The 27,551-nt window shown below is 41.8% G+C and overlaps 1 protein-coding gene across 2 annotated transcripts in view; it reads left to right on the top strand.

The window, feature by feature from the left end:
- The window catches only part of kcnd2 (potassium voltage-gated channel, Shal-related subfamily, member 2), a 537,597-nt gene extending 510,620 nt beyond the window's left edge, over positions 1-26,977 (top strand). The window contains exons 3-7 of one of the 2 annotated variants that reach the window (XM_078567999.1): positions 8,068-8,166; positions 11,659-11,754; positions 16,249-16,308; positions 21,054-21,301; positions 24,345-26,977. In XM_078567999.1, the coding sequence (XP_078424125.1) occupies positions 8,068-8,166; positions 11,659-11,754; positions 16,249-16,308; positions 21,054-21,301; positions 24,345-24,522 (681 nt within the window). In that variant the 3' untranslated portion in view covers positions 24,523-26,977. The remainder of the gene's footprint in view (positions 1-8,067; positions 8,167-11,658; positions 11,755-16,248; positions 16,309-21,053; positions 21,302-24,344) is intronic. The other variant, XM_078568002.1, reaches the window with a different exon arrangement.
- Positions 26,978-27,551: the final 574 nt, after the last annotated feature.

Genomic DNA, 27,551 nt, shown 5'->3' with positions numbered 1-27,551 from the left:
GCTGCTGCCAAGGCCACAAGGGCGTATTCGATTGCACCCTGCACTTGCAGGAAACTACATATCGCTGCGAATCCAACAGCTCTGGCAGCCTGGCTTTCAGCATCCATGCAGACCTGGACATACTGGTGAGCTTTATTGAAAGCGGCATCTGTCACCTCCCTTATGCATTTGTGTCTTGCCAATTGGGAGATGCCGCAAAGGTCCTGACAGGAGCCCTGGAAGGACCCACTGGCACAATACATTCAGAGCCACCAGCATGGGCTGCCCTCCAAGTCCTTGCGGCATTAGTTCTTAATGAAGTAGGTGAAGAATCTAAGCTGCCACATCCCTGGAAAAACTCCATGTATGAGCAGAGTCTTCTATATACTCTTGGTTTTCATTTAATTTTCCCCTCTTCGGGAACATCTTTGAGTTCTTGGGGCCCCACTCTCTCTTGCAGCCCATGCCGCTGCTCCTCCCAGACCTGTGCCAATTGATGACGGGCCCTTCTTCACATCCATATTGGAGCTATAAACAAGGTAGGGTTGTCTGCAGCCTGCATTCTCCACTCCTCTTATTATCTGTCAACGAACACATTTGAGAATTTATTTAAACGTTCCTTTGACTGGTTTCTCTCCATCTCCAAGCTAGGAGGCCAGTGCAAAGCCCTTGGCCTGGCCTCTGTCTAGACATAGCATCTCAGGCCACCCCTTGTAGGTGAAGTCATCCTGGAGGACCGCAGGTGGCTGATCCTCCCCTTCAGACATGGCTGCCCATGCGAGCCTTAACCAGGGTGAATACAAGTATGTGCGAGAACCCTCCATCAGGCACTCAGTTTGCCCCCATGAGCCTAAACACTCTATATAGAAAAGATAGCCTTGCCATAATGTCAAGACTTTAAATATTGTGCCTTGTAAGCCATGATCATTTGCTATGAATACTGAGGCTTGGAGTGTGCCTGTAGCTTCTGTCCAACAGCCATAGCCCTTGAATGATTTAACCTTCAAACCTTTTTACATGCCCCTGTCAGGAACAGATAGCCAATCACATCAACTCACATGTAGCCCCAAATCTCAGTGGATTCTTGCATGAATGTGCACCATTAGTCAAAGGGCAATGTTTCTTCAATAGACATTTGACCCTCAAAACCAGTATTCAGTTGATCCTTGTTCTCCATTGCTTGAGCAAATAATTAATAGGGTGCCCCTACACTCAGCCCAAAAGGGTAGTCCTGAACTCCTCCCACACACTTTGAACCCTTCTACATAATTTTTTCCAACAGTGCCATTACTCAGTAAAGACAGAGATGGTTCTGCTAATATTTGTGAGTGTGACCAACACCTTCCAACCTCCCCCTGTCACCCACCAAAATCCTCCCATCCTCCTCCAGTCACTGCCTCCTAATTCCACTCCCTCTGTGACCATCTAGCCCCCTCTCCTATTACCCTTGACCCCATGATAGTTTATATGGATATTCCTGTTCTCCCACCGTTCCCTTCAATGTTGATGTCCCCATGCCCATTGTTAATTTTTTTTCTTTTTTTTATTCATTCTCGGGATGTGGGCCTCACTGGCTGGGCTAGCATTTACTGCCCATCCCTAAGTACCCTTGAGAAGGTGGTGGTGAGCTGCCTTCTTGAACTGCCGCAGTCCATGTGGTGTAGGTACACCCACAGTGCTGTTAAGGAGAAAGTTCCAGGATTTTGACCCAGCAACAGTGAAGGAACGGCGATGTAATTCCAAGTCAGGCTGGTGAGTGGCTTGGAGGAGAACTTCCAGTTGGTGGTGTTCCCATGCGTCTGCTGCCCTTGTCCTCCTAGATGGTAGTGGTCGCGGGTTCGGAAGGTGCTGTCTAAGGAGCCTTGGTGAGTTCCTGCAATGCATCTTGTAGATGGTACACACTGACTCAATCTGACCCCTCCCCTTCTTGAAGCCACCTACACCCTTACTTTCAGAGATTCCCCTCCATGAGACCATCTAATACCACCCCATAACCTTAAAATTACCAACTTACCAGATCCAAATGCCTCCCCTGAATGCGACTGTGCCCTCTGCATCCCAGTATCATGCCTCAAACCCTCAGGACCAAATGCCTTAGGTGACTAAACACGCCCTTTGCACAATGATCAGTATGACTGTCACCACCCAGAGATACCTCCCCTGCCCAAGACCAGGACCTAGCCATGTGCGCCACACTGAGCCCTCTAACATATCCCGGACAGTGTGGCCTCATTCCCTGGACAGTCTTAAACTTGCCCCCGACAGTGTGGCCACATTCCGAGGACATTCTCTCAGACATGCCCCTGGACAGTCTTTGACCCTTCACTGGACAGTATCTTAAATTTGCTCCACCACCGCCCCCCCAACCCAAGAGAGGCTTTCACCCTTCCCCTCTGATCCTCCTGCCCCCACCCCGTCCTGCCTCCGTCTCACCCTTTCCCTCTGGTCCTCCACCCTTCCCCTCACCCACCCCTAGTCCTGCCTCCGTTGAAGCTCACCAGGTGCACGCCACTTATATACAGTCGTAAAACAGAACGTTCTAATTAGCCGCTGGTGGGGACCTTAATTTGGAGGGAGAATGAGAGTTTGATGAGTTGGCCATTTAATGAGCATTCATGACATGCTAATGAATGCAAATGGAGTCTCTGACTTTATTAAACGGGAAACTCGGCTCATCTTTGACCTGCCTTGAAAGTCAGGAGAACAAAATTCCAAATTATTTTCCCACCATCAGGAAACTGATTTTTGATTCACACCAAATTAAATGCCTGCCACAATTCCTGTTGCTGACAGAAACAGAAGATTCTGCAAAGAGAGTTGACTCTGGAACATTCTACCTGAAAAGGTGGGGGACATTGAATCCATTAATAATTTTAAAAGGGAGTTGGATAGTGTCCCAACTCGCTGGGGATAATGTGCTGTAACATCAAGCCCCACTGTTTCCTGAGCCACGACAAATGTAAAAAGTTTGACCAAACCACCAGATTGCCCCAATTCTACCTAACTGTTTAATTTAGGTTTACAGAATACGAGCACCAGGTTTGTAAACTTAATAACTAAATATCTGTTTAATGAACAAATTGTCTTTAACTAGTGGCAAAAGAAAGAAATATGAACTGCTAACTTCTAACACTATAACATTAAACTCTACCCCCTTCTAAAGTCCCTACATATAAACACACACACACACACACTCTCTCTCAGACGACACATAAGACATATAAAACAGGGATTTTAAGGGTGGGATAAAACAGTTCAATAGCACCAATCCAGGGTACAGGATTTGATGGGTTGATTTTGATCAATGTCTTCCAAATTCCTTTCAGCTCTTGTTGATGACACAAGGTGGTCTTCCAGCACTTTCAGTATTTAGTTCACTGGTTGAGAACTTGTTTTTCAATGTCTCAGTGGTTTTCCCCTTTTCCTCTTTACAGGGGTTTCCCCAGAGAGAGAGCAGGTTATAGAGATATGAGGAAATGAGATTGCAGGCCAGGAGCTTTTTAAGTTGCACTGCTCTTCACACAAACCCTGGTCACCTGGTCAGCAGCCAATTAAAATGCTGTTATCAGGCAGATCCCTTGGTCCAGCACTCGTTTCCGGCACCATCCTATCTTTCATGGCACACTCTGTTCCAGGACTGCAACATTGTATATATCTCTCATCCTATTCCAGTGGACATGTCTTTCAAACTGCAGCCATTGTAATTTTAAAATCCACATTCCAACAGAAAATAAAAAATATATGTTCTTTACAACAGTCTAACAAAAATTTAAAAAATATGTTCCTTACAGCTGGAACCTGAGGATGAGGAAATTACAGGGTTATGGACAAAAGTTGGGTGTGGGACTAAGCATGACTGCTCTTTTAAAGACCTAGTTTAGGCATGACAGGTCAATTGGCCTCCTTCTATCCTGTAAGTGTCTATGATGGATTCTATGTCTAAGCACAGGTTATACTTTCTCACCAAAGTTTTAAAACATTACATTAGCAGAGTTTATATAAATACCGTGAATTTCTTCAACATCTTTCATGGTGCTTTGTCAAGTTCAGCCCAATAGCACTTCTTTCATCTAATGCAATTTATTTTGAGATTTGATCACAGCTTTATAATGGTTCTGTTACCTTATAAGGTATTTGAACTTTTTGCCCTATTTGCGACATTTGTCTTGAGTGAAAATCATAACTAGCCATTAACAGCAGAAAAATTGTAACACTTAATGGTGCTAGCTGTATTTCACAGGAGGAGCAAAAGCTGAAAGATATTTAATAAAGCTGAGTGTGTTATTGAATTACTGAGTTGTTATATTGTTTCTTTAAAGAAGAAAGTTCCACAAAACATTGTTTTAATTGGCTTCATGTCAAGATGAATCCTTCAATAAAATATGCAGTAGTTTCGACTGACTGGCCTAATATTCCCTTTGGTTATTTATGTGAATGCATATTTTTATACTAAGTGTTAGGTACACAGCAAAGTAAGATAAACAGAAAGCATCTGTCAAAATTCTTTGCCAAAATATTTGATCAGACACAGTGCCCAAGGTAAAAGCAATGCACATCCCGCCTGCATACTCGAGCCTACAGGGACAGTTATTAGAATTCTAATAAGCATGATGTATTTAATCTTAAACATAAAATGCTGCATTATCTTTTAATGGTTCACAAAGAAAATGTGATTCATTTTAAAACATGCTTGTAGGTTTTTCACCTTTCATTGTCTTTTATGTAAAATAACCATAGGACCTTCCTAAGCTATTCCTAAATCTGTTATTTTCCCATATATTATTTGAATTGGATATTCAATACAAGTAACCAGTGGAAGTAAGTGCAGCTTCAGGTTTTTATTCAGCACAGTTTGACAGCATAAAAATATGACAGTCCTAAACTTGGCACCATAAAACAAGATGGTCACTAATAAATCAGGAGAAACCTCCTTACTCAATGGGTGGAGCTTGCTACCATGTGAATGTGGAACTTGTTGGGGCAAGTAACGTAGATACCTTAAGGCAAAATAAGAGAAGTATGCAAGGGGGAAAGGAATATGTTGATGGGGTGAAATGAGTAGGATGGGGAAGAGGCATTATTGGAATGTAGAGGGAGGAAGAGAAGGGAAAGTGTTCTCAGCAGGAGGTCATATTCACCCAGGGTGTGTGTGGGGACACATGTTGATCTGTACAAGTGGCCTCAAGATGGTAAGGGCTGAGGAGGCAGTCTGCAGAGGAGATGAGGCCAAATGGACATGTGAGGGGGTGTGTGAGAGAATAGGTGGTAATGTCTCTTGAGCTGGCAGTGAGTTAGATGCCAGTGAATGTGTGACGGGCTTGAGTGTGAGTTTAAGTGATGAGATGGTTGCCATACCCTGACTGCACGATTAAGATCATTCATCCCTGATCTGCATTGGATGGCCAACCTCTTTTGTGCAACATTGGCACGGATCACCACTGCCACCGTCTACCAAGCCAGCGTGGTAATGTAGCTGTTCCTCCTGCAGCCAGAGTGGGGGTAGAGGACATCACAGCGGGCCTCCATGGCATCCAAAAGGTGCTCTTTTGGGTTGCAGTCATCTTGCCTTTTGGGGCCATGACTTCTTTGCTGCCGCCCTGGGCTGGAAGCACTAAGTGCAGCTGCACTTTAAATGTGGTGCCCGGCATGCTGAAGTGGCAAGGTGATGGCATGGTGGGCAAATGAGAGCTCGCCTGCCATGGAAATGTCGTGTTTCCCTAGATTGCATTAGTAAGGTTGCGGGTTTGGGACGATACAGTGTGAAAACCCGACATCGCGGCTGGTGGGTAAAACGTCGTTTTACCCGCCCGCTACTGCACTTAGTGCAAATATGGGACAATTCCGCCCAGTGTTACAGGTAAGTGAAACTAAATCAAAATATTAGCTGTCTGGTATATGAATAGGACTTTTTACTTTAGTCTACCAGGCTGTGTAATTTAAAGAGTGCAGGAGGGCATGCCAGGAGCAGCACCAGGCATACCTAAAAATGTGGTGTCAACCTGGTGAAGCTATAACACAGGACTACTTGCATGCCAAACAACATAAGCAGCAAGTGATAGACAGAGCTAAATGGCCCTATAACCAACGGATTAGATCTAAGCTCTGCAGTCCTGCCACATCCAGTCGTGAATGGTGGTGGACAATGAAACAACTCACTGGAGGAGGAGGCTCCACAAATATCCCCATCCTCAATGATGAGTAAACCCAGCACATCAGTGCAAAAAATAAGGCTCAAACATTTGCTACAATCTTCAGCCAGAAGTGCCGAGTGGATGATCCATCTTGGCCTCCTCTGGAGGTCCCCAGCATCATAGATGCCAGTCTTCAGCTAATTCGATTCACTCCACCTGATATCAAGAAACAACTGAAGGCGCTAGCTAGTGCAAAAGTTATGGACCCTGACAATATTCTGGCAATAGTACTGAAGACTTGTGCTCCAGAAATTGCCGCACCCCTAGCCAAGCTATTCCAATACAGCTACAACACTAGCAGCTACTGGGCTATGTGGAAAATTGCCCAGGCATGTCCTGTACACAAAAAGCAGGACAAATCCAACCCGGCCAATTACCGCCCCATCAGTCTACTCTCAATCATCAGTAAAGTAATGGAAGGGATCATCAACACTGCTATCAAGCAGCACTTGCTTAGCAATAACCTGCTCACTGATGCCCAGTTTGGGTTCCGCCAGGGCCACCCAGCTCCTGATCCCATTACAGCCTTGGTTCAAAGATGGACAAAAGAGCTGAACTCCTGAGGTGAGGTGAGAGTGACTGCCCTTGACATCAAGGCCGTATTTGACCAAGTGTGGCATCAAGGAGCCCTAGCAAAACTGGAGTCAATGGGAATCAGAGGGAAAACTCTCCACTGGTTGGAGTCATACCTAGCACAAAGGAAGGTGGTTGTTGGAGGTCAGTCATCTCAGCTCCAGGATATCACTGCAGGAGTTCCTCAGGGAAATTTCCTTGGCCCAACCTTCTTCAGCTGCTTCATCAATGAGCTTCCTTCCATCATAAGGTCAGAAGTGGGGATGTTCGCTAATGATTGCACAATGTTCAGTACCATTCGCGACTCCTGAGATACTGAAGCAATACATGTCGAAATGCCGCAAGAGCTAGACAATATGCAGGCTTGGGCTGACAAGTGGCAAGTAACATTCATATCACACAAGTGCCAGGCAATTACTATCTCCAACAAGAGAGAATCTAACCATTTCCCCTTGACATTTAATGGCATAACCATCACTGAATCCCCCACTATCAACATCTTGAGGCTTACCATTGACCATAAACTGAACTGGACCAGCCATATAAGTACTGTGGCTACAAGAGCAAGTCAGAGGCTAGAAATCCTGCGATGAGTAACTCACCTCCTGACTCCCCAAAGCTTGACCACCATCTACAAGGCACAAGTCGGGAGTGTGATGGAATATTCCCCACTTGCCTGGATGAGTGCAGCTCCCACAACACTCAAGAAACTTGACACCATCCAGGATGGAGCAGCCCCCTTAATTGGCACCACATCCACAAACATTCACGCCCTCCACCACTGACGCACAGTAGCAGCAGTGTGTACCATTTACAAGATGCACTGCAGGAATTCACCGAGGCTGCATAGACAGCTTCTTCCAAACCCACGACCACTGCCATCTAGAAGGACAAGGGCAGCAGATAGATGGGAACACCACCACCTGGAAGTTCCCCTCCAAGTCACTCACCATCCTGACTTGGAAATATATCACCAATCTTTCACTGTCTCTGGGCCAAAATCCTGGAACTCCCTTCCTAACAGCACTGTGGGTGTACCTCCACCATATGGACTGCAGCAGTTCAAAAAGGCAGCTGACCATCTTCTCAAGGGCAACTAGGGATGGGCAATAAATGCTAGCTCAGCCAGCGAAGCCCACATCCAGTGAATGAATAAAAAAAATAGTTTCTGACCTGAAGTTATAATTAATAAATAATTTCCTCATGCAAACCTCATCCATTGTTAAAGAGTTTTCAATATGAGTGTTCCATGGTCAATGTTAAATATAACACGGAAAACGTGTGGATAAATTATTAATAGATTTGTCTGTTGTTGTTTATACAGAAAGCCAGACTTGCAAGAATCCGTGTGGCAAAGACAGGGAGTGCAAATGCTTTTATGCAGAGCAAGCACAATGGCTTACTAAGTGATTCACTGGAGCAGGTAATGGGCTGCTGAGAACTCAGTGTTGTATTTTATTCTTCCTTTCTCAGAAAACAGAATTGAGCCAAACAAAATCAGCTGTTGTTACCCAATATATTTATTGATATTTTTATTTTCTTTCATTTACATGTTCAGAGAGAGACTGCTTTCACTGAAACTGAAATCCTGTACATGAATATGGTGCTTGAATGTATTCTGTATGTTCTGAATGGGTTAAGCAAATTGCCCCTTTGAGTTGTGTATCTTTTGAAAGTGTCTGCTGGACATTCTAGCTCGGATTTAGTACAAGCTGGCAATATGTGATGAATGCATGGCAATCACTGGAGGGTTACAAAAGAGGAAGCCATTGAGCAGCATCAAGCTGCACAGTTTACGAGCACAGCAGGACCTAATAGCAGCAGTTCCAGCTGTGACTTTGTTGGCAGTAGCCCATATGTTTTCAATCCTCACTGGGATTTTGATCGTATCAAATGGAAAAAAAAGTGAAAAAATCATTTCCCTTTGTTTCCTGCGGTCACATTGTCCCAGAAAGTCAAACAATCTAACTAATATCGAAATCTGCAAAGCAAAGCAAGGAGCTATCTATCCAAGGCAGCCTCAGAACAGTACTACATAAAGAAAGGCCAGCATTGGCTAATCAACTGCTAAGGAAACTTGAGCTTGCTGAAGGAAAAAGACTGGGTTAATTAGAGCCACCATAGATGGTCTATTAAAAAGGTAAGAATTTAGGATTTAAAATGGTCTTTTGAAACATTTCGACAATCTCCATCACCCAAGTCTGGTTTCAGGACACTATCTGAACACTTTCGTCATTTCATGTAACAACACCATGTGCTTTATTAAGGTAATGCTGAACTTCAGTTAGGCGTTCTGAGAGAGTGGAGCGTGATGGTTTCTATGTGATATTCCAAATTAAGGCCTTTTGGAGATCAAATCAATGATGTACCTAAAGCTGTTCTTCAATTACATTGCGCATTTTCAAATTTGAATTATTTGCCATGCTGTTTTGTCTCTCATTTTTTAAAAAATGTTTAATAACTGGCCAGGATTAATTAAGAAGAATTTCTTCAGGACTTCTCCTGCTGCATTGTCAGAACTTCAGCAATGGTGTAAAGACATGCACAGAAAAGAGCAGACAAGTTATTCCCTATAAGTTTTTCTGACCTTAAGATAAAGTAGCCTGCCCCAACCAAAGAAGCTGAGCAATGAGTAATGTAGAGATGCTTCAAACAACATCAGTAATTAGCCTCAGGATGTGCCTTTTTAGACCACCTCCTTCTCTGAGTGAGAGCTTGAAAGAGACCAATCAGCTTAGCAACCAAGCATCATAGCTCAGTTTCAATACCTCAGCCAATCCCCAAGAAATCAGCAAATAATTACGCAGCTTCCCCCACTGTAGCATCATAACATATGCAGAAGTTGGGCAGAGACCTTATCTACCCAAGCAATTGAGATTTCCACCAAACATATGTTAAAGTTATAGCAATGGAGAGGAGCTTTCCTGAAGAACCATTCCCACCCTCCTAGCTCAGTAAATCAATTATTTTTTAAAAAGATAGACTAAATAACATGTCTAATAATTCAAATTCATTTGAAAATGCACAATATAATCAAAAAACAAATTGAGATGCAAAATATATTCCTTCGTCATCAGCATTAAACATGAATTACATGGGCTTTTGGATTCATTGGCATCAATTTCAAAACCGCCCATCCTCCCCCCTCCCAACCCCCAATAATGGGCGGCAGAATGTTGGGGAGGGTTAAAATATCAGGATCAAGCAACTAGACCTCAATCCCATCCATATTAACGAGGAGGCCAACAATGAAGCTCCTGTATAAGGCAGGCAGGGGGCTATTTAACATTCAAGTGACATGGCCTGATGACATTATGGATATAATTGTCAGTCAGAAGGAGACCCACGCTTTCGGCTGCCAGGCACCAGATCTGAGGTGGGAGGCATGACTGCCTGAAATCAGCTCCTTTTGGCTTCCTTGCCTAGCTCTCAGTTGTGGCCCAGAGCTTCTACTGACCCCAACCCCCATGTTACAGTCCTGATCATAGCCTGAAGAGCCCCCCGCCACCACCACCACCCCAACATGCTCACCACCGATTGCTGAGGACCGTACGAGCTGTGGCATCCTGCCGCTACCAGCTACTGACCAGTCGATTTAGCTGGCTGTTAAACTCCCCAGTATTATTCATGCTATTAAAATTGGCAATCCCTTCACATCCTCAGCCTTGCCAGATTCTTCACCCAGTGACAGGCTCCCCAACACCCACACAGTTCTTTTACCGATATACAATTCTGATGAACCCATATACTCCCTGGCTACCAACTGTGCAGCATAAATTGCCCCACCACTCCCAGCACCTGGAAATCAGAAAAGCCTTTCTTCAAGTAAAGATTTTTTTTATTGACGGCGCCAAGAGGTCAAAACGCCAATTATTCCAGCAGCCCTTACTTTCTTTCCTGGCCCTCCCAATCCTGCTGCACCTCCCACTGCCCCCAACAGAATCCCCACCCACCGCACTCCCAACATCATGAGGTAGTGCAATTGCAATAAAAAATATTAAAAACCAACGGAAAACAATAAAAACAAAAGAAGGAAAAAATGAGAATAAAGTTTCACAGAGAGGGACGAAATCTGCAGCCGATTTTTTAAAAATCACTGCAGAGAAAGGATACTGCAGCAGAAAAAATCTACTGGAGAGCGAGAGGCAAAGTACTGCATGAGAAACAAGAGCAATGAAGATGCAGAGTGAATAAAGAAATCAAGTGACCATTCAGACATCCAGCTGAATAAACTTAAGAATCAGAAACAGTTTGAACAGTTGGATGGCTGAACATAATGAGTTTTGAAAGGATATTGTGTTCCAAGGCTCGGTGTTAGAACATCAAAATAAGTAGAACAGTCTCTCCTTTAGGTATTTTTATTGTAAGAAGCCTAATTTTCCAGCCTCAATTGGGGGTTAGGTCCCTTATTTGCATATACAAAGGGACTAATGCCTGTTTCAGGTCCATGCCCTAGAAGCCAGTGGCTTTTACCAATTTGGCAAGCAACACATTTCCAGCCTTTGGCCACTGTACTGTCATAGAAGGTATCCAATCCCCTTCTGGGATCAATGACATGAGGTAAGGTTTGAAATCTTCCAGAAGGTCTTCTTCCAGAAGTGCCTGCTCTTGGCTGAGACCTTTCAAGAGCATAAAAATCAAAACCCCTGTTCCCTGAAGCCTTCTGACTGTGCTCCTTTGTAGTCCTTGACATTGGAGGAGCAGAGGGAAAATCGACTTATGTCCCAAAACCACATTCCTCCCCCAAATGGAAACAGGCTTTTCACCCTCATCAGCCTCATGAATGGTGGTGCTTATATATTTTTCAGATTTTATACAAGTAAAAGCAAGAGTCCATTTATGTTGAAACAGAGTTTGAAATCTTTTTATTAATTGGCTACAACATTTTTAATTCATTGTCTCTTGATTTTTCCAGATGTCTAATGATGAAGAACAAGCCCTAGTTAGCAAGTCAGGGTCTTCATTTCAGAGGCAGCATCATCATCTCTTACACTGTTTGGAGAAAACTACGGTAAGGAATGACATCTGAGGCTTCACAAAACCTGGAAGTAAAATGAGCTGATCCTCTTAGAATTAGCTTTTGTGTTTTTGCATTTTTGCTTGAAAGCTAATTATCCTAAGATTATGGTGTACGTTTTGCAGAAAATCATTTGCCCGTTCACTGAAAAGATACACCAATAGATTTATCAAAAAGTCCTGTTACATGGCACCATGTCATTCTTGCTTCACCTCCATCACCTAACCAAACTTTCACCTCCTGTGGGAATATACTGGAAGCAAGAATAAGTCAAAATGAGAATATTCCAAATAATATGTAATAGGATCTAGTTATGTCTAAAATAATCTATCAAAATAATTAACCCTTTGAGGATCCATTTTTGCTCCAGGATACAAAGTACAAAATCTTGGGGAAATCTGAATACTTTAAATTTTGGTTATTAATCAGATTTAACTGGTTTGATTGTTATATCTCTTTAGAAATTTGTCATTTTTTTGCATGAAATAATTTAAATTTGACACATTCTTTTTATTTACTCATTCTTGGTTGTAGACAGCATGTATTGCCCATCCTTAATTGACCCTGAGGAGGTGGCAGTGAGCACCTTGTTGAACGGTTACAGTTCAAGTAGTGAAGGTACTCCTACAGTGCTGTTAGGTAGGGAGTTCCATAATTTTTATTCAACTACAATGAAGAAAAGCAATATATTTCCAAGTCAGAACAATGTGTGACTTGAAGGGGAACTTGGTAGTGGTGGTGTTCCCATGCGCCTTCTACCCTTGTCCTTCTAGGCAATAGAAGTCATGGGTTTGAGAGGTGCTGTTGAAGAAGCCTTAATGAGTTGCTACTGTGCATCTTGTAGATGTTACACACTGCTGCCATGTGTTGGCGGTGGAGGAGTGAATGTTTAAGGTGGTGGATGGGGTTCTGATCAAGCAGGCTGTTTTGTCCTGGGTGGTGTTGAGCTTCTTCAGTCTTGTTGGAGCTGCCCTCATCCAGGTGAGTGCAGAGTATTCCATCGTACACCTGACACGTGTCTTGTAGATGATGGAAAGGATTTGGGGAGTCAGAAGGCAAATTTCTTGCCACAGAGTACCCAATTTCTAACTTGCTGTAGAAGCCATAGTGTTTATTTAATTGGCCCTGTTAAATTTCTGGTCAATGGTAAGCCATCAGGATATTGATGGTAGGTGATTTGACGATGGTAATGCCATTAAATTCAAGAGCAGGTGTTTAGACTCCCTCTTGTTTGAGATGGTCATTGCTGGTCCTTGTGTGATACAGATATTACTTATCGTTTTTCAGCCCAGGCCTGAACCATGTTCAAGCCTTGCTGCATGCAGATTGCTTCATTATCTGGGGATTGCAAATAGAACTGAACACTATGCAGTCATTAACAAACATTCCCACTTCTGTCCTTATGAAGGAAGAAAGGTGATTGATGAAGCAGCTGAAGATGGTTAGGCCTAGAAAGCAATGTCAGAGATCCCTTCCATCACTTGTTGATGATTGAGAGTAGACTGATGAGACAGTTATTGCCAGATTGGATTTTTCTTGCTTTTTGTGGATAGACATACCTAGATAATTTTCCACATTGTCAGGTAGATGCCAGGGGTATAACTGAATTGGAACAACTTGGCTAAAGGCATTACCTTGAGGAACTCCTACAATGATGTTCCAGGCTGAGATGATTGGTCTCTACAATCACAACCACCTTCCTTAGTGCTGGGTGTGACTCCAGCTAGTCCAGAGCATTTCCCCTGATTCTAATTGACTTCAGTTTTACTGGGGTTTCTTGATGCCACATTCAATCATAGGCTGTCTTGATGTCAAGGGCAGTCACTCTCACCTCATCTCTGGAATTCAGTTCTTTTGTTCATGTTTGGACCAAGACTGTAATGAGGTCTGGAGCTGAGTCGTTCAGGTGAAATGCATGCTGAACATCTTTAAAAATGTACTATGAAATCCACAAAATAATTTAGTGCTCAAAGGTTTTGTTTTAAAAGAAGGATTTAAAGTTTTATTTTTAGATACCAAACTAAGCCAAACATTTCATTTATCTAGATATGTTATTGAATGGTAAACCATCCATATTGCCAAAGGCAATAACTTATCACATTTCTTTCCTTAGGATAATAAATCCATAGCATGGCACTTAGGAGCCATACCAATGTTTTGCTTGTATAAAGCAATTTCAGGGCCTCCCAAGCATGATATTCTGTTTGTTTTAAAGGAAATATGATTCCTACTAGAAGCTTAATTACATTTTCACTCCTGTCAAACATTGAAAATATAATTTCACACCCAGTGTGATACCGTTTTTGAAATATCAGTCATGGGGGCAATAAAGCTAGCAGTCATTTCCATAGAATAAATGCATATTGATACCATTTTTTTTGCATGAGCCCAAGCAACAGAAATTGTTCTGATCACTGCCCTTGAGGCACTGCATCATCAAAGCTTTTAGCCATGGCATCACTGGTGGTATGAATGAGTTTTGGCCCATGATTTTAATTGGTTTTGGTAATTGGGATTATATTCCTTAAGTGAAAATGCAAATCTTTTATATTGTGCACAAGCAACTGTTATTCACCTTTCAGTTTTCCAACCCATAGCTTTGGCCAGGATTTTACGGCCCCTCCTGCCTGGCGGGATATTACGGTCCTGCCGAACTGAATGGAGATTTAAATAGCTCACTGCATTCGCCAGGGGGAGACACGCCGCAGCGAGGCCGTAAAATCCTGGCTTTTGTGTAATTGAATTCAGGAAGAAAAAGCGCATGTAAGGGATGTTATTCCAGGAGTAATCTGCGACCAATGCATCAACTGCTGGAATAATGAGTTCTTTCTGTTACACTATCACAGTCACATTGCAATATTTCAGTCAGTGGTTTCACTTCCTCCAGCAATTGGCTAAAAGAAAGCGCTTTTCAAAGTACCATACCATACAAATAGAATAAGCATTGGGAAATAGACATTTAATGAAAAATAAACTATGGGTTAAGGACTTTGTTAAAATAATACATTCAGGCAATTCCTACAAGCGCATCAACTATTGTTAAAAATATCACACAGGAATTTCAACGCCTTCATGAGGAATGCACCCAGAATCACTCAGTAATTTATATTTTTCAGAAACCATCCATCTGTTTCATTAGCCATCTGTGTTTGCATCTGCGGCAAAGTATATGCCAACCAATGTCTGAAGTTGCAAGAAAGATTTGCATGACTTGGAATGATTTCTGATGAAATGTGCAAGGAATCTTATTGCGTGTAGTACTGTGTCTGTAGTCCTTGTTGTCTGCATAATTTTTCTCTAACACTGATGTTATTTTTATTTATATGTATGCACTCATTAAGATAACAGGTGCTAGTGCTGGGAAATGGATACAATGGATAAAATTTCCCATTTTGGGCACCTAATTTCAGCACCAATCAGTTCCAGGTCAGATATGAGAACAGGTTAGACTCATGTTCTACTTTGCTTCAGCAATGAGCCTTAACTTTTAACCTAAGAACTCCACACTGCACCATAGTGACTTTTAAAATTTACACTTATGTAGTCTTTATGACCTCTCTGATGGGGATTGCTAACTTAATATTATTTTTTGGCTCTGGATACACATCTGCAAGGAACTGGATTAACAATACCCAAGCTTATTTTATGGAATCCAGAAGTAAAAGGTTGCTGTGTTAGCCTACTTTGTCACTCAGTTACCTAATACAAACATACATTCAAAATCACAAACTATATCACATAAAGCATTCCTCATTTATATTAAATACTCCACACAGAATAGAAATAAATTTACTTGGCCAGCTTTACTTGATGAATGCTTGATTCGAAGAAACTGCCATGTAGGGAAATCTAATGGTTTCTTGCAATATTCAGGAAAGTCGTCAATAGGTTTGGCTATTTTTCCGCCCCCCCTCCACATCAGGGAATTGTCACTTCAAAACTGCTGAAATTTAGCACAGCCCATTTTGATCAGGACACTGTTTTCCAGTGCCATTTAATAATTTTGGCTAAATGCCAAAATAGTAAATTACAAACTTGGCATTCAATGGGTAACTATTGAAGTCATTTTCAGTATCTTTTTGAAGCCTTAAGAAAGTTCAGTAGCTAACTCTAAAAATATTACTTGTGAAAGAGTGGGTAAAGTGCAATCATCTCCCATAGATTAATGAAACAGGAGACTTTTAGACAAATTTGCCCATTAAAGATAATTATTGTCTTCTTAATAGCCTGTTTATTTTTAAAGTTTTATTTGCCAAAAATATCTTTTGTAAAGAAGTCATTAAAATCTTTCTAGTAATTATCAACTATACTTGACATTTTCTAATAATTAAACGTAGTTATTTATAGTGATTATCTATGTAATACTCCCAGTAAATGAAGGTGTCAGAAAAGATGCTGGTGTTTTGTTCATATATTTGAATATACTCATTTTAACCTGTTAAGATGCATTAGTTATTGTTTCTTTTTTGTTGGCATGTTACCATATAGGGATTGTCCTATCTTGTGGATGATCCCCTCTTATCAATTCGGTCTTCAGCATCCATTAAGGTACCAGTTTGATTGTTCGTGTCAGAACTATCTGAATTTAAATGTCTGTAACTCTGCGTTTTATGGTATTTGTGCTGCAGCTGTTAATGTTTTGACAGTCTGAAGATGTTTGTGTTGTATGCTGGTATTCTGTGATTGTGCAAAAGCTTTTCTGCTGGTTTCTTGTTTTGCTGTTTTAATGGGTTTAGAGTCATTCTTTCTAGAATGTATTGATCAGCTTAGCATTAGTGCCCACTACTTGATAAATGTTTAAGGCAGTGATAATGACAAATGACGGCTGGTAGGTAATATTATGCCACATACATTTAGTACATCACTGGTTTTATGACCTATAATTTTAAGATATTTTTCACTCTTCATGTTATAGAAGTGCAATGATCTATTTCTGGTGAAGGGATTGTGACAAGTGAGTGCAAATGGTTCCTAACTTTAAACTTTGGGCAGTAAAAGTTTAAAGTTAACAAGAATACATTCAAAAGTAATGGAAAAATAAGTTTATATCTATATAAACATGTGGCCAGTGATTTCTGGATAATATTGAGCCAGATCAAAGAAATGTCTTTTCAATATACCATTTACATTCATTGACATCATATATAAACTTTAATTTAATCATGAAATTGTTTGACAAATTTATGTTTCCAAAAATCCCTGGGGTTCTGCTTTCTTCTACCATAACACTAACAGAAGAATAGCAAAATCCACCATGCAGCAGCAGGGATTTGGTTTTGCTGGATCTCCACTGTTTCTGGGAACTTCCAGCATGTCTTGTACAGGCTGGAACATCTGTATGTCCCTAATTGCAAAGTAAATGGCATCAGGAGGTGGACCAGGAGTGGGGACTTTCTGCAAATGAAGTTCCTGCTTCTTTGGTTCACTTGGGGCCCAATGTAGAACTGAAACCTGGTACAGCCAGTGAAGTGTGGTACACTGTCCTTCAGATTGACTAAAGTGGGTCCCACCAGAGGACGCCAGGAACCCTGGACAACCGAAGAAAGGTGCCGATTTTTCCTTTAAATCTTGATTGGCACCTTTACACAGAGGGCTGAGGGGAGCATAGCTAGAATCTGGAAAACAAGTATCGGCAACCCACCACCCCATCCCCAGACCCAGCAACCATTAAAAGGGAAGACACCAACTTTTATGACTGCATGGGACAGATGAGTTCCAGAAATCCATCTGCAGTGGTACTTGCACGTGCTAGTCCCATACACTCCCACTGATCCTTTAAATTTCTGCCATGGTCCCTGCTGAGGACACAAATTGGTTCGATCCCAGCATAATCACCGGGATATTACTTTAAGGATTTTTTAAACCACTGTTTTTAATGGGCAGGTAACAGTGTCCATGCTCCTCATCATTTTACTAAAATTCAGTGAACTGTGTAGCCACAATTGATTTTGTCATGAAAATAACATGCAAAGCGTTTTTGCTAAATACAAAGCCACTTTTCATATACTGGATTTGAATAAGCATAATATTGTGGGATGTCACTAATTATTTTCCCATTTATTTAGTTTTCTGGTTCCAGGTTAAAATCATCATATTTATTGTTTCCTTGGTCAGTTTTTTAACTAATACTGTGGTTGCAAGGACTAAATGACTTGTGTAAAATTATCAGGCCTCAAAAAAGGAAGAAGCTGCTATCATACTTGCAATGTGACTGTGCCAATTTTTACACCTCTCAGCTTTGACTGGCTGATAAATTGACCATTGGGGGAATTTTAACAAGTGGCTTGGGGTCAGGTGGGAAATCAAAGTCTAAAAATTTCAAACAGGAAACCAAGCTACCTCGAATCCACCCACTTCTGATTTTGAAGGAGACAGGACAAGACACGGACAACCAATCCACTCTCAGGACGTGGGTTAGTTGTTGAAACCTTTTAAGGAGAGTTTAACAGGGTTTATATTTTTTACTGCCGTTGTTGGGTTTCTAGGGCCTCAGGAAACCAAGCAGGTAAAATGAGTTAAGAGGGGCTGGATCCAAAATTTAAGTACCTTTATAGCACTGCTTGGAGGCCAGGAGGAGTAGGGGTAATATTTCATGCCCACCAAGCTAACACTATGAGCCCCCGCCAATACCCCTCCCTCTTTCCCCATCGGCCTCCCCCCATTGGCCTCCCTGACAACCCCACAATCTATCAGCTTCCCTGACCCCTCCCCCTGCAATCACCTCCAACAACCCCATAATTAACTCCAATCCACCTGTGATCACTTCCAACTACCCCACAACCATACTCTACGCAACCTGACCACCACCACTAAACCTACCTGCGGGCAAGCCAGCCTGTCAGTCAAGCTGATCTTTTAGGTGGGGAGCCTGAAAAAAACAACTCACGCCGTGTAGTTAAAACTCCAGTGTATTTGGGAAGAACCTGTACTTCTGAGTTTCCTGACTGTAACTCCTACTCACCCTGCTCCAAAACCCCGCTCCAGTAAAATCAGGGCTTCCGAGTCATTTGCCTGTCAATTTGAGACCAGTTTTTCGGATCTATCGCCCATCTCCAAAATGGTCCTCAGAGATAGAGAAAATATATAAAGCAGAGTTGTTTAAATATTTAAAAATCAGAAAAATAATAATAGAAAAGTTAGGATAGATTATATTAATTAGATTCAAGTTAAGTTAAAATGCAAGATCGGACTGGCACAATGCATTTATTATTTTTGAGTGTTTATTTGCTATAAGCTACTCCTGACTTTTCAATAACTTCATTACTGCGACACTAGGGGTAGAATTTTTCAGTCGGCATGCAGGGGCATGCCTGACACGCTGATGCGTAAAATGACGCACAATGATGCGGGTGTGCGTCCCAACGTCATCGCGCAGTCCCACAATACTTTGTTTGGTGGGCACGCACCGGAGTCGGCTGTGCACCCGCCAATATATAAACAGCCTATTAAGGCCATTGAGAAATTAATTGAAGTACCTGTTAACGCTGCCTGTCCAACCTTACGATTGACGGGCAGGCGAAAAGGCCAAGCGGCCTTCGCGTTTTTTAGGAAACCTCATCCACGAGCAGGATGAGGTTACCTAAAGCTTTTATTCAATAAATAACAGTTTTTTCATAAATATAAAAACATGTCCCATCTTATGTGACGCAGTCACATGAGGAGACATGTTTAAATAAATTTATAAACCTTTTATTTAATAATTTCAGAAGCTCTTCAATCTCCCTGAGGCAGCTCCATTCTTTTGCGCTGGCCCCAACTCTCCCTCCTCCCCCCCCACCCGCAGACGCTACCAGTCGTGTCTTACACTGGGTGGGCCCTAATTGGCCCGCCCACGTAAAATGGCATCATGGAGCTGATCGCAGACACCGATCGGCTCCACGTCCACCCCCGCCAAGCCCACCCGCCATATGAAAAATTCTGCCCTAGGACCAGCTTTAGCTCCTAGTGCTTGACCTGACATCATTGACCAGTCTAAGAGTTAATTAGTGGTTTGGTGCACAGTAAACTATGGATGCATTATACTTTGATCTATAAGACTTTATAAAATATGATGCGGCCTAGTACAAGAAAACTTCATGAGCAATTTCTACCACATTTCTTATCTGTGACTAAGTGCAGAAAAGTAGCGTATAATAATGCTTTTTAAAATTCCAAGTTTGCAATGACTCCCTCAGTCAGAACTAAGGTTGATTTGGGGTTAATGTATCTATGTATATGTCCACTGCAAAATATTTTATTATTATTAACTATTTTAAATTTGGACATGTAGTTCAAATCACTGATATTTTCTGTAGTCATCTATCTTCCCAACAACTGCAGAATCTTTATTGACTTGGCTGATCATGATTGCCCAGATGTATTGGTGGACTTCAGTAGCGAATGCTGTGTTTCTACAAAAGAATGTATTAAAAATTATGCTACTGCTTCACTGAAACAAGCAATTTAATTTCACTGATATAAAATTTTATGGTGCAATATTAACAAACATGTTAATGTGAAACACCATTGTCAGCTATTTTAAGAATGAATGCTAACCCGGGTATTTTGAATAGGTCAAAACCTTCGTTAAAGTAGCAAAGTGGAATTTCACGCAAGTGTCAATGCACCTGATTTCATGCAACAATCTCTTTTGCGCTTTTTCTTTTGTTATTATTTTCCACCCATCTTCATTAGAGTACTACAGAGTAGATTTTACAAATCCATGCTCTCAATGTAAAGCATCATCCACCTGGACCCATGTCGGGAATTGGGTGCAATGATCAGTACACTTGAACTTTCCTGTGGAGCCTACTCACCTCTGTGCCACACTCCAATGTGTACTACTGGTGTGAGAAGTTCCAAGTTGGGTGGTCAAATTTTGAAATCCCCTTCTGTGAAATTGGTTTAGTCCATCAACTTATCACATGACAAACTCACTCAGCAACTAGTACTAACACGATACTAAGCGCTACTTAGCATAGATGCTGCTAAAACCTTATTCCACACCATTATCATCTCAGCCTAAAAGTAGGAAAAATAAAATGTGTAATCAGAGCGACCACAGACAGACAGGGTCTGGAAAATCTTTGTTAGCTAATTGCAGCCTCTGCCACTAGCTGAGCTCCACAGCCAGATATACAAGATTGGAATTCAACAGCAAGTGCCAGCCAGTGTACCCACAGTTTTAATCAATATTCAAACCGTGATTCTTCCTGTTGACATATTCTTTTAAAAAGAGGTGAAGCACCAACATTTTCTTAAAACTTATATATAGAATACTTTTCTTCCTCTGTCCCTTTTTTTCTTTCAATTAGAATCACGACTTTGTGGATGAGCAAACATACGAAGAGAATTGTCTAGAAGGATCTACAAGAAATCGATCAAATTCACACAGCCCTTCTCTCACATCTCAACATGGCTTAACAGGAACATGTTGCTCAAGACGCAGCAAAAAGCCTTTCCGCCTCCCAAATTCCAATATTTCTTGCAGTCACGTTGGAAGTGTACAGGAGCTCAGTACTATTCAGATTCGATGTGTGCAGCAGAGTGGTCTCTCCAATAGGTAACTATTTCGAAGTGCCTCTTTTTTTGTAAATTAAAGCTTAATAATCAAAATTTTTAACGTAATAAGTAAATATAAAAATGTCTTCTTTATAAATTATAGAAACTAATACCACATCAATTAAGTGAAAAGGTCCCTGTTAGCTATTTGGTAATACATGGGTGGTCAACCCATCTTGTACACAAAATGTACTACTGTAGGATTTAAATTGTTCTAACCAATGAACGACATTGGCCAGATCTTCCAGTCTCCAGATCATGCAGCCCAAGATACATGTTGGGACCCTGCAGAAGACCCCATGCGCTGATTCCATGTGAATTTCCCAGGAAGCTTAAACTTCCAATGGGCAATTCCCCTGCTCCCCAGGACTCTACAAAAACATCTCCAATTCTGAGTTAGACTCGGAGACCTCAGATAGTTCTGTGGGACTTATCTGGATTGTTACCCAGAAAATATTAGATAGAAAAATCCTAGTCTAAATCCTGGGTAACTATACAGCTGACCTCCAAGTCACCCATGCCTACCCGCCCCCCCCTCCACCCCCCCCGACCCCCGACCTCCCCCTTGAAACTTCAACTACTCCCCCCCGACTCCCCCAACTACCTCCCGTGACCCCCAACCACCCCCCCGACTCAACCCCTCCTTACCCGACCCGACTGCCCACCTCCTGACTACCCCCACCACCTGACTACTGTCCCCCAACCAGTCCTGGCTAGCCCCCACCACCTGACTACCCCTGAACAGAGCTGACTACCCCTCACCACCCATCTACCCCCGACAAGACCTGACTACCCCCCTCTGACCAGACCTGACTCCCCCACCACCTGAACACCCCTGACCAGACCACCCAACTACTCACTCGACCTGACAACCCCTCCCGATCCAACCTGACTACCCTCGACCCATATACCCTCTCATCCACCTCACTGACCTGCCACCCTGCCCACCTTCCACTTCACCCACTTGCCACCCTACCCATTTACCTCATCCACCGTACTACCCTAGCCACTCATTCACCCACTCAGCCATTCACTAACATTCGCACAGGACATTTAGGCTCAGTTTTTCACCATGACAGAGAGGCTCCCCATCACGGCGAAAATCGCAGAAATGGCCGAGAATTCTAAGCCCCACCCCTGAAGCTGGCATTTCACGTCTTGCCGGGGGCAGGACTGGAGTCAGACTGGGGTTCGCGCATACACAATTAATGGAGGCAGCTGGCATATTAAATGATCAACTGCTCTACTGAAGTAGGATTTTTGTAGGCCAGGAGTGTGGAATCCAGAGTGTGCAGATTAGACCTGATAAGGGGAGGTCTGAACTTGGTGGATTTGTTTGGATAGCCAAGGTACCCCTTTGTATATGGTCCTGGGACACCTTTCGCAGAGGTAAGGCACCCTTTGGGATTCTTAAAAGTAACCATGATTGTGAACTTTTATGCACAAGCTCATTGGCCGGGAATTTCCAGCCCCATCCGAGCAGGACTTGCCGCGGGGGATTCAGCAGCCCAGCCAAAAATCCATTGACTTTCGGCAGGACCAGTCGATCCTAGCGGCAGGCAGGCCTGGAAAATCCCACCCATTGGAACTGTCAAGCTAACAAGAAACTGTCTGGGTGTCAAGGAACTATTAAAGAGCTGTCCGGCTGTCAAGGACCTATCCAGCTGTCAGAGAACTGTTAAAGAACTGTCCAGCTGTCAAGGAACTGTCCAGCTGTCAAGGAACTGTTAAAGAGCTGTCTAGCATTGGTTGGCATAGATGAGGCATAGGGAGCGTGTGTGGTTGTGGGGGGAGGGGGTGAGGAAGGGGTGAGGGCCAGAGGAACGTTTTATGATTTCTTATTATTTATTTATTTAAACACTATGTCGGAGCACACAGGCAGGCCTTGCGCCCAGCCCGCCTCCGCATCCGGCAGTCTCCGCGCTCAACCCAGGGTTGCCTGCCCCAACTCCTATTTCAGCCTGCTCCCCCAGCCGAAAGTCTGACCTGTGGGCAGCCATTTTTAAAGTTCGTGTTTGCCGAGCCAGGAAATGCCCCAACTCTGCAAACACAACCCGGGGACAAAAATCTTGGCCTTAAACAGCTTACGGCAGCTGGTGCTGTAAAAAGGGGTGTGTTTTCTGTGCTGATTCTCTTTGCTGCTCTCCTATGTGGATTCCTGCACTGAGGGAGTTCTCCTGCATCATGGATCGGAAGTCTGGCCTTGTTAAACGTAACTAAGTAAATGTGTAGTTTTCTGTCTGATCAGCATTGGATGCAGCAGTTCCAACTCTGCTGCATTTTGCTACAATTGAAACTTTGGCAGAAGGGCCAACATCTTTCTCTACCTCATTCTAATGTTTGCCCTTAAAAATGCGCCTGTTGTAGATGAAGGCTCAAGTCTTTGGGGCAGCCCCAGAACTCTCCAGGCATTTCCCAAGTGCGAGAACAAGGAATATCAGAGCCTGAGACTTGGTACAATTCAAACCAGAGTGTGGCAAGCTGGCCGTGGAGGAGCGACAGACATCGGTAGATCACCCCAAGCATGTAGATAAGGACCAAATCCTGGCAATCCTCAGGCCTCTTGGTTCAGGCGTGCAATATCTCCAGAAACAGACCCAAGACCAAAGTTGACCCCATCAATTCTTTTGTGGAACTATCCTTAAGTTTCTTTTCGTCTATTCATTTCTTTGAATGCATGTGATTCACTCCAAGCTTTAAGAGTCATTTATATGAAAGAAAAGATTATAGGTATGATAATTGGGTAATCCGTTTTGATTTTTAGCCTTTTTTAAGTGCAGTATCCTAGATGGTGAGGGCTATTAAAAAAAATTATGTGAATCAATTTAACTATTTCTTTTGCAAATCATTTTAACAATAAAACAAAAATTGGAGGATTTAGCGAATCAATATACCATCTATTTTAATGACCGATTTGATGCAAAAGTTAATGTAACAATTGTTTTCAGTTTTTTTGTGAAACGTTATTTAAATAGCACACCTTATGGTGCTCCCTGCTTTGCCAGTACCTTACAAGCTATAACAATTAGTGTTTATTCTTGCAGCCGATCCAGTTTGAATGCAAACGTAGAGGAAAGTGTCAAACTAAATTGTGAGCAATCATATATAACAACAGCAGTAATAAGCATGCCCAGCCCTCCTGCCACAACACCCGAAGGAGACGACAGGCCTGACTCTCCAGGCCAAGCAGAAAGCAACATTGTAAAAGTGTCAGCACTGTAAAAATCTTACCAAGTCAAATGTGAGCCTGGAAAGTCATCTGACCACCTGTGTTATGTTCCTGCTATTGGAGAAATAGAAAAGAACATCACAGACTGGAGAGCAAGAGGAGAGCATCAGTGTTTTCCCCGATAGTTTTGCATTGTGAAGACCATGACAACAGTGATTATCGCACTGAAGATATTTATCAGTGAAGCTTGACATCAAAGTTATGTAACATTGACAGTGAGATGAGCAAAAGGAAGTATCATTAAGCTTGCAAATGTTCTGCAGTGATTACTTTGCAGTTGAGCACAATGAGACATTTCCACTGCTACATTTCCTGCCCCAAAGGCTTGTTTTATTATGAAAGTACACATGAACTGGCAAAGTCTGCATGGGGTAAAAAAAATACAAAAAGAACTTTTCAAAACGACAAAGGAAATTTTCTTCTTTGCAGCAGCAATGAATTCAGCAAAAATAAAATGAACTTGTTTAAGCTGGAAGTAACTGTAAATACTGGATTGAAGACTACAGGAAGACTAACATATTTTAAATTAAACAAAGACCAGAAAATTGCATGTTAAATTTTCCTTGAGGCAATACATAACATTCTTTGTTTTTCAATGCAATGAGCACGTACAACATTTCGCCAATATCAGGTCTGTTTGTTACCAGAGGACTAGATGGTCACTAGTTAGTTACTAGATGGAATAAACCGATTGCAGTAATGAGTCTTGGTTATTAGTTTATCTTAACCACTTACTCTACAGTAAAACCTTATGAATAATGAGCCTCAGATTAAAAAATACTGTATTGAGGCTGACACAGCGAGACAGAGCAGAATACAAATTTTTATCCAGACTTTCTTTTTCCTGTACAAGCTTGTACTATAATGCTTATAATGAGTGTGAACAATTTTCAGGCAAGCGCTTGACTGCAGTTGATGTGTATTACAGATCTTATCGTTCTTCATTGCAGCTGTAGCAAGACTAACAGACTGTTCTTTCTGCATGGTCTCCCAGATTTATATGGGATTTAGTGGATGGTATTCAGCAAGCTATGTACTCCTGTCATTTGTAGCTGTGGAAGTTGTTCTTCCTCCTATAAATATATGTATATTTTTGAATCAGTATCTTCAAATGTACTGAATTGCAGTATTAATTCCTTTTTTAAAAAAAAACTGGGGATTTTAGGTGTGGCAATTTTGGTTAAACCATTTTCCTTAAGATTACACCGGATGGTATTATGCCACAGCTCAAAGGAAAGAGAACTATAATCAGCACTCTTTGGACAATGCTCAGTAGTAGACAGAGGGTGTTTCGGCAGAGTAAACCTGTTTATCAACCCCTGGCCCCTCCCCACGAATAACATAAAATACCTGAATGATACAGTGCTTCAAACAGAGGTTAGAAGGACAGAGTCTTCAAGTTTGCATGATTGATATTTCTGTGGCAAGGCAGTGAATTTCCACTACATTTTTTTTTTCTTTTTGTAATGTTGTTGTATTTAGACTAAAATATCTAGTTTACAAATGTGAACATTGTTGACGTGCTGTTAAATGGGGTAGGTTGCTTGGAAAGAAAAATAAAAAATATATTGCGTTTTTGTTCAATGTTTTCATAGATTGGTCTCTGGCTGAAGCACTGCAAAGTAATACAGCAATACTTCTTTAAAGATCAGATGAATATCTGGTTGCAAATATAAAATTATTTGCTTAACACTTACAGTAAATGATAGTAAAAGTTGCATCTGGAAATTTCTCATCTACACTTAAGTATTACTTATGCAAAAGTTTCCTTTCCGAACATTTTTTTATATAATGTCCTTAAGATGTTGTAGGAGTGACTTAGAAATATCTGTCAGATTTACTGTCCTCAGTTGTAAAATGACTGTTGCAGTATGCAATGCTCTGTGCTGTAGTTGTAATTCTGTAGTGTATCATATGATTTCACTGTTTTGGATTTAAACAGCCTTCATAAGTTCTACTTTAGTGAAGCAGCATAATTTGCCACCTATTATGCTGGATAACTAGACATGAAAAAATAAAATGTCTGCATGCTTCAGTTGGAAGAGTTGGTATTGTAACTAGAAATAATGCTTGATAAATCAACAGCATTCATGTTCTTAACTACAGAAAGATTAAGTCTTGTAAAACTATCCATAGGTAAACTGCACAAGGCAAATAGTGGAAGAATACTGTGAGATAACAATGAAGTATTTTTGCAGACCAAATGTGCAACTGGAAAATAGAATGTATTTAATAGAAATAAGAGATACAGAGAATGTTTGAACTGAAAATCTTCACCTGTAAAATATATTCAGAAAGATGTGTTGTTAAAATGCAAGTATTTGTTGGAATGAGGGATCAAAATTGTGCATTTTACATAATTTTTAAAACAAAGGCACATTGGAGACATGATAAAGAAAATGATTCCCATGTACACAAGTTGAGATTAAAATGTTTTAATTTTGGGCATGTGTGTTTTCTGTCACCTCAATAATACTATCACATATTTGATGTATAGTGCAACGTATAGTCATTTATATGAAAGGTCTACCATAGTTACATTCTAAAGCAGCATAAAACTTGATTGTATATAATATTAATAGGCAATATTTTTGCTGTACTGATGACAGTCAGCCTTATCTCTCTGAACCAATCCTCCCTAATTGCCACTCTCTGTAAGGCTTGTCTGATACCCAGTCTTGGAAGAGCTGCGCTTTCCTCCAGTTATAATATTGAGATAACTGAAGCGGTTGTGTTTGACCCTTGCCACTAACTCTGTACCCTCGCCACCAATTGCAATCCCTTAATTGGCAATGGTATGTTGGCCTTTATTGCAAGAGGATTTGAATACAGGAGTAAAGAAGTCTTTACTGCAATTGTAAAGAGCCTTGGTGAGACTGCACCTGGTGTATTGTGTACAGTTTTGGTCTCCTTATCTAAGGAAGGATGTATTTGCCATAAAGGGAATGAAATGAAGGTTCACCAGACTGATCCCTGGGATGGCGAAATTGTCCTATAAGGAGAGATTGAGGAGATTAGGCCT

The sequence above is a fragment of the Cetorhinus maximus genome, chromosome 22 (genome assembly GCF_964194155.1).
Source record: "Cetorhinus maximus chromosome 22, sCetMax3.hap1.1, whole genome shotgun sequence".
Lineage (NCBI taxonomy): Eukaryota > Metazoa > Chordata > Chondrichthyes > Lamniformes > Cetorhinidae > Cetorhinus > Cetorhinus maximus.
The sequence above is the reverse complement of the archived record's forward strand: the minus strand, read 5'-3'. Positions and strand labels throughout refer to the sequence as shown.